Source organism: Phoxinus phoxinus, assembly GCF_949152265.1.
Source record: "Phoxinus phoxinus genome assembly, chromosome: 20".
Classification (NCBI taxonomy): domain Eukaryota; kingdom Metazoa; phylum Chordata; class Actinopteri; order Cypriniformes; family Leuciscidae; genus Phoxinus; species Phoxinus phoxinus.
In genome coordinates, this window is record NC_136895.1 from 18,086,002 (window position 1) to 18,094,345 (window position 8,344).

At 37.1% G+C, this 8,344-nt stretch overlaps 2 protein-coding genes across 3 annotated transcripts in view; one reads left to right on the forward strand and one right to left on the reverse strand.

Annotated features, from left to right (window-relative positions):
• Positions 1 to 6,795, reverse strand: part of gpc5b (glypican 5b) — a 46,236-nt gene extending 39,441 nt beyond the window's left edge. Inside the window, exons 1-3 of one of the 2 annotated variants that reach the window (XM_079592202.1) lie at positions 6,749 to 6,795; positions 6,471 to 6,541; positions 696 to 892 (exon numbers count right to left, since the gene is read on the reverse strand). In XM_079592202.1, coding sequence (XP_079448328.1) covers positions 696 to 864 — 169 coding nt within the window. In that variant the 5' untranslated portion in view covers positions 865 to 892; positions 6,471 to 6,541; positions 6,749 to 6,795. Of the gene's footprint in view, positions 1 to 695; positions 1,155 to 6,470; positions 6,542 to 6,748 lie in introns of those variants that run through there. The other variant, XM_079592201.1, reaches the window with a different exon arrangement.
• rpp21 (ribonuclease P subunit p21) lies at positions 1,634 to 6,340 on the forward strand. The gene is made up of 5 exons (XM_079592205.1): positions 1,634 to 1,784; positions 1,864 to 1,964; positions 2,058 to 2,140; positions 2,271 to 2,405; positions 4,725 to 6,340. The coding sequence occupies exons 1-5, from the start codon at positions 1,728 to 1,730 to the stop codon at positions 4,847 to 4,849; spliced, it is 501 nt and encodes a 166-aa protein (XP_079448331.1). The 5' UTR covers positions 1,634 to 1,727; the 3' UTR covers positions 4,850 to 6,340.
• Positions 6,796 to 8,344: the final 1,549 nt, after the last annotated feature.

The window sequence follows — 8,344 nt, forward strand, 5'->3', positions numbered from 1 at the left end:
CAGCTATTCATATTTCATATCGTCTTCATATCGTATCGATCATATCGATTTCATATCGATTTCATATCGTCTTTATAATTTTCTTATAAAATAATATATTTTGAAGGATGTTGGTAACCATATGGCGACTTAACTTGGCCATCAACTGTTTGATTACCAACATTCTTCAGAATATCTTCTTTTGTGTTCAACAGAAGAAAGAAACGCATACAGGTTTGGAACAAATTGAGGGTGAGTAAATGATGACATAATTTTATTTTTGGGTTAATATCCCTTTAAGTCACGTGCATTTTATTTAAAAAATGGTCAGTTTGGGGCAAGCTGTTACATGTGTTTTAAACGTTAGAATAGAAATGTCTGTATATGTAGGCTAGGCTAATATTTTATTAATTAGGCTGACTTTTTTGCGTAAACAATGTTTTATTATTGTTGTTCATATTTTCAGGTTATTGTTTTTGCGTTTCGTAATTTTGTTACGGTTCATAGCTACAAATAAGCCGTATGGCTGCAACATTACGACAACAAGAGCAGATATTGGTCAACTTTTTTTCAGTTGGCTGTATTTTTTTCTTGGTAAATAAACAAAATAATAAAGAAAGCCAGATGGGAATAATGTGGAGAATATTAATGTTTTATGTTTATGTGTAATGTTATATTAAATTCCGCGCGCTTCCCACAAGTAACAGTAAACGAACCTGTTGCTGCGGTCTCCGGAACCCATCTTAATGAACCGACTTGGCGCAGCTGGAAAGCGGTTTTAACCTCATGACAGCTCTGCCCACTGGCGCAGTGAACTCTCCATACTAACACACTGGAGAGCAGGATCCACAACCAACATACACGCGGTGCTGTCCTGCGGAGCATTGCACCATCTCAGTCCACAGAAAGCCCTCTGAGCCAATGTGTGAGAAAGAAGGGGAAAAAAACGTCAAAATATTATCCGGAAGAGATGCACATTTAAGCCGCTTAATGAAGTAACGTTATCCAGGGAGAAAGTTTTCCAGGCTGGTGGATCGGAGGGGCTTCACATGCTGCGTGTTTTGACAGACTGGTCTGGAGACATGTGAGGAAGGGCCCTGTGTGTGTGTGTGTGTGTGTGTGTGTGCGCGCGCGCCCAATGTGGAGAAAGAGACTTCTGACTGCCAGTTTTGTGCGCCCAACACCCACTGGACCCCCTCCCTTTGGCACAGATAGATAGATAGATAGATAGATAGATAGATAGATAGATAGATAGATAGATAGATAGATAGATAGATAGATAGATAGATAGATAGATAGATAGATAGATAAAATATAAAAGCCATATAGCAGACAAACCATTAACTCTCATTTTCAGAAACGGGATATTCGAAAACTTTGCAAATTTGCAAAGTTCAACTGTAATTTAGATCCAAATGTCTTAGTTATATCCTACTTGCAAATTGCTATAATTTCTAATATACAGCTCTAACTATGCATGCATACTGACAGATACAAACTCAAACTCCCAGTCTGAAATAAGCGTTATATCGTTGAGTCACTAGGAGGCGCGATTTGGCCATTTCACACAACATATTACATGAAGATGTCATATACCGCTTCTCCACTAGATGGCAATACAAAGCAAATATAGTGCTTTTACCCGCAACTGGCGAGCAGAAGGAATAAAACAAACATGCTGTCATGTTATGCAGTACTACAGTAGTTCACACTTAGGAGGAGTGAAAGCCAAACGTCTATAAAGAAACATGGCTGGGAACATAAAAGATAAAGAAGCATATCAACGCCTGAACTTCCTCTATCAGGTTAGTGAGATTTTCTATCAGATCTATTTTTCTTCTTCTTCTATCTCCAAACATTCTCATGATGTTTTCTCGATCCCAGGCTGCTCACTGCGTTTTGGCTCAAAATCCAGAGAATATTGAACTTGCAAGATTTTACTGCTTCACTCAGAAGACCATCTCCAAACGACTGGTGCTCAGACAGTGAGTAGTTTCTCATTAATAATGTGGATTATATATAAACAAGTATCAGTGATGGAGCTTCAACAAAGTATGATGATTTTTTTTTTCTGACAGGGATCCATCAGTGAAGAGAACCGTTTGCAAGAAATGCTGCACTTTACTGGTACCAGGTGTCACATCCACTGTTAGACAAAAAAGTAAGACTATCTATCTATCTATCTATCTATCTATCTATCTATCTATCTATCTATCTATCTATCTATCTATCTATCTATCTATCTATCTATCTATCTATCATAACAATGATATAAAATCTTAATATTGAAGGAGGACCAAGACGACAACGTAAGACTATTGTACGATGTTTAAGTTGTGGACTGACCAAACGGTTCCCAAACAACCCTAAATATAAATTGTGGGTGGATCAACCGGAGGCTCAGCTAGAAAACCAGACATCACAAGGTAAAGATGATCATCGGCTGTCTTTGAAATGTTTTTGTCTTCGGTTTCGATTAAAAGTGTGTGATTTCCAAGAATGTCCAATCTAGAAAGACCAACATTAGTATTTCTGTTCATCTCAATAGTGATTGCTTGGCTGACTCACTCAGGACATCTTTGTTTCACGGACAATTACTATTTTTTTTATTTTAGCCAATCACTGGAGCTGTTTGTGACATGTGACTGTCAAGCTACATTAGAAGTTAAGGAAAAAATATACATTTTGATGTCTATTTTAGACCTTTAAAGGAACACGCCGACTTTTTGGACCTTTAGCTTATTCCCCGTATCCCCCAGAGTTAGATAGGTCCATACATACCCTTTTCATCTCCGTGCGTGCCGTAACTCTGTCTGACGCACCCACCGCTAGCCTAGCTTAGCACAAAGACTGGAGGTAAACGGCTCCAGCTAGCAAACTACTCCCAATAAGTGACAAAATAACGCCAACATTTTCCCATTTACTTGTTGTGCTTTTTATAGTCACAGCGTGCACAAATAACAAGGTCACATGAGACACAGCCATCTTCTAACCGTATACATACTGGGAACTATATTCTCAGAAGGCGAAGCACTGCTACTTCTGCGGAGTGATTTGCTCGCAGCACCTGAGAAGCCCCGTGGTGAGGAGCAGAGAGTTCACTCAGTGTTGCGCTAATCACTCCGCCCAAGTAGCAGTGCTTTGCCTTCTGAGAATATAGATCCCAGTATGTATACGGTTAGAAGATGGCTGTGTTTAATGTGGTCTTGTTATTTGTACAGGCTGTGACTATACAAATCACAACATGTAAATAGGAAAATGTTTGCGTTATTTTGTCACTTATTGGGAGCAGTATGCTAGCTGGAGCCGTTTACCTCCAGTCTTTGTGCTAAGCTAGGCTAGAGGTGGCTGCGTCAGACAGAGTTACGGCACGCACGGAGATGAAAAGGGTATGTATGGACTTATCTAACTCTGGGGGATACGGTGAATAAGCTAAAGTCCCAAAAAGTCGGCGTGTTCCTTTAAACATCCACAGTTTATATGTAGCTTAGAAAAAAAGAACAAATTGGTGTGATAAATAGCATTTCCGAGTATCCTTTCATAGCAGGGAAAGCTGTGCTAACATTCTAATTAGCTAATGAAATTTATATCCTAATGTATCAGTTTAATGTTACTGATGTTAGAATGGCAGACGAATCAGCAGTATGGAAAGCTAATCGGCTAACATGTGAGCTAAAAAAGAACAACAAATGCTACTAACAAAACAAATTCCATTTTGTAGCAGTGAAAGCTAAGATAACTAGCTAATGCTAATTGATGCTAATCGATCAAGTTAATCTGTTAACAATGCTAATCGGCTAACCAGTTATAACAAAAAAACAACAACGTAGTGCTCTGTAAAGCTAACAAGCTAATCGGCTAATAATTTAGCTGGTTCTCAACAAACATTCCCTGCTGTAACGGTGAAATCTATACATAGGTGCGTTCAATTCGACCGTAAGTGAACAGCGTAGGGAATAAGGGAACATCAATACAACACTTCACAGGAAGTGGAGAACGAAAATCACTTAACTGTCATTGCGCATCACATCACCAGTCTGAATTAACCATAGAGGAGAGCCGTTGAAAGAGATTTTAAATGGCTCTGAGTTTACGTATGCATTTGAGTATTAATCATAAATATTGTTTTATGTTTTTATGAAGGGTTACGGTGATGAGTATTACATTTGCAAAGTCTATTGTATGAATATGTAAACATATTAAAAGTGTTGAGAAGCAGCTGAGGCGCTGTCATTTATTCTATTTGACTTTATTTACCTCAGGAATGTTTACTATGCATGTGCACGTGGGAAAGAAAGCGCACGAGATGACACGGTTACAATTTATTAAGAACACATTTATACATAGTTAACCAAATCAAAATGTATTTTCATATTGAATGACAGTTACAGTACAGCTTCAAATATGTTAATAGTTTATTAAAGTCAACTAGTCTATGTAATAAACTAATAAAACTAAACTACTAATACAATGTTTTTATTATTTATTAGATGCGTACTGTGTTTTGTATATGTATAGGCCCATTATATGATTTTAAATTTGAAAGTAAAGTAAATTAAAATATTTATTTATGTTATATCATAATCTGCGTGACTTTGATGACATTGCAGGGCATTTCAAATGAGCGATAATTGTCAGCAATAAATTGTACAAATGACACCATCTTTTTTGCATTTTATCTTCTAATATCGGAGATGCACAACACACATAAATATATATATTCACTATCTTTATTATGTCTACAGTTGTTGCTGGTCCTTCATCTAAGTCCACAACCCAAGGGAAGAAATCGGATATTTCAAGTGGCTCAGCGTCCACAACAGCGAAGAATTCATCTGCAGCTCGAACAAATCTGACTAAACCTTCATGACACTCACTTTATGAGACTGCAAACATACATTAATATGGCTGGTTCAACAGTGACGTTTTTTTATTATTATTATTATATATATTTTTTTTGTTAAAGTTTTGCAGTCTTTAGATTTAAAAATCCAGTTTTTATTTTCCTGACAGAATGTGCAATATGATTTTCCTTCCGCATTGAGTGGATGTTTAAAATTGCAATAAAGTATTCGTACTGTAAAAGGCTGATTTACATTGCTAATGACTTTATCCTGTACTTTTTTTTTTGCATGCTTAAATACCATTGAACTCTGCACGACTTCCTTCTAAAGAAGCATTTGCGTTTATCACCCGGAGCGTTTGGAAACCTGGTGGGAATTCAGTTGACTGCGTAAAAATTGATTGATCTACTGCTGCTAAATTATCTCTTTATCCAGACCATCCTGCGGATCTTTCACTTAGACGCGCTCCGCAAACTTATTAGTAACTTTAATGCTTTTCAGAACATTTTGACCAATGTTTCAATGTTTTTTTTGTTTTTTTCACCGAACTTCTAAAGCCTTAGTGATTTTTCCAGTCAGTTGATCTCTGATAGTCTCTTGATCTCAGGGTCGCACATATATCCTATGCTGGGCTTAAAGGTTTGGATATTTGAAGTTTCTGATGAGAAAAAAAAGCTTCTCGTCGCTCAGCGTGCAATACACGCGTTCATGAATTATTCAAATTTGTAAGCACGACCTCTCCATGTATCATGCTTCAAATCTTGGATGCTCAATTCCTGTTGCATATTCATGATATCCTTCACCCTGGTGATAATGTATAAGTGATATAAAGATATTTACACATGTATGAGTGTAATTCAGTCGGTGCTGATGTTGTTAATTGGATGGGATATGGATCTTGTCTAAACGCATTACAACAGCGCGGTCCCGAGGATATGCATCTATGGGATGTCAATACAGCAAACACGGAAAGTACCACCATGAGGCTTCATCTAAGACAAAGAACCCCTCCCACTTCCTCGAATTAGAGAACTGAATCAATTGCCCTGAAGGCCAGAACGAGATGCATAGGAAGACAGGATTTAATTCAATTTGCATCGCATAATGTCAGTGGGAGTGCATTAGAAATGAAAATCGTGTGGTTGAGGGATTGTGCTAAACGGATAAGTCCACAGGCTCGCTGTATGGAAGAGCATCAGAGGTGAAAAGAAAGGTCAAAACGAGATCTAGATGAAGTGGGTGGTGTACTATGCAGTACATTCTCATATCACAATCACATAGGGTTTAAAAAAAGTTTCTGTTTTGGATTTTTGGCTGGAAATGTGACCTGCATATATTTTCTTGATACTAATGGTTTGTAGCAGCTATGGAATGTTAATAAAAAATCCAATCGAGATGCATCCATGCTTGCACATATCGGTCAATTTACAAACGCCTTATAAAGAACTTTATTGACCGTCGAGTGGAAATTTAGAAATTACTGTTATGCTAATATTAATAAACAACATTTATACTGCAGCGTGCTTGGATATGTAAAGCACATATGTGATATTCACTGTAAACACCAGTAGCACCACTGGTATCCCCTGCAGGGTGCATATTGCCAATATTGTTGGTGCATGAATTTTTCATATGCTGTGAAATTACCTGACTTGTGCTTTGCTGTTCCTCTGTGCTATGGCATTTATCTGACTGATTTTGAGTTTGCCATGTTCCATCTGAGGGAAAACAAAATCATTTCTGTGTTGTCAGAAATATAATGCATGCCCAATAGCTCCTTTTCTTAATATTGTTTTTGGCAGCACTGGGAATTGGACAAAAACAGGAACATTAGAGCAAAAAAATATCCGTCCGTCCACAAATATTGCATTTACCTGAGGGTAACTTCTTTGGTATTGTACAGTAAATACTGTATACATACATACTGGTACATCCATTTGAACTGTTAACATTGTTTCACTGCAGTTTATTCTGGCCAATAACCATCCAATTTAGCAGGAATTACAGTCAAACCAAAAATAATTCAGACATCAGATATTTTTTTTTTTACTAGTAAGTGCAGGACACTATAGACCTTATGCACCAGAGAAACCATAGAGAGAAACGAGGGCGCCGCCATCTTTAGAATATTGTCTTTGACCTTCCGGTTTTACGTCGCTCTGTAACTATATTTCTATGGCATTGCTGTCCAGGAGTAATTCGCGTTTGAAGTGGATTTACTTAATGTAAAGTTAACGAAAGTTATCATGAGGATTGTAATGTTTAAAGCAGATGTCTTAACAAATGTCAGTCGACCGGGGAGACTTTAAAACGAGCCGTTCATTCATAAATACCATACTCAAGATCGGAAGACAAAAGACAACGAGCACAGCGCTGAAAAGGGGCGGGGCTACATAAGGTCTATAATTCATGTATGTAAGTGAGGATAGCAAAATGAAGTAAACTGACATATTATACCAAACAATTCTTCATACAGTGGACTACCAGTAAAATCTATAAACATTTGGAACCAAAAATTATTCAAACACTTGTTTTTTTTCTTTAATTGCTAATGTGAACTTTTACACCACAGACTGAACAAAATTAAGCATTGCTTGGTAATTGGTTGACCTAAATTAGTATTATCTAATTGTGTACTCAAATTAATTATTAATTATAATTATAATATATATAATTATAACTAATTATTACCATTTTCTATACTATAGCGACTAAACTGAGATTGTGAGAAAAGTTGAAAGTGTCTGAAAATGTTTGGTTTAACTCTGTGTGTGTGTGTGTGTGTGTGTGTGTGTGTGTGTGTGTGTGTGTGTGTGTGTGTGTGTGTGTGTGTGTGTGTTAGTTTTTGTTGTTGCTCAAGGACACTCAGGGACACCTTAGACGATATGAAATGACAGTAATAAATAAATATCCCCCCCCCCCCCAAAAAAAAAAAAAATAAATTACAAATAATGTGATTCATAAAGAAGCCAGTTTTTCAAAGCAAATGTGTAATTACAGAAAGAAAAAAAATCTTTGCATGATGCAATATCTGCTCTGCACATCATCCCAAGTTGCATCAGCAGAATAAATAAATACTTTATAATAAATACAAAAAAAAAGCCTCAACCAATTCTGTGCACGGCAGCATTGTACCGATTTTACAGACTCTGTGTGATGTACCGAGTCTCAGTAGGCCATAAACACTTTAATAATTTACATTTATTGATAAATGATAAAAACCGAGCCAAGCTTCCCCCAGCCCTCACAAAACATCTCTGCAAATATTGGCCGGCTTGTTGGATCCACAGCACTCCTACAAATTGAACAAGAACAAGAAAAGAGCTAAAAAGATTATCCACAACACAGCCGAGGCTGCCAACTGTGATTATCCATAAGCACTCGTAGGCAAGTGGAATTAGTCATGAGAAAAATTTGATAGGAAAATGTGGCAAGAATGTATTGGAGAATGCACAGATGTGAAAGTGTCAGGCGCTAATCTCTTTATTCTTAAATACCCTTTAAATATAGCAGTGTGGAAA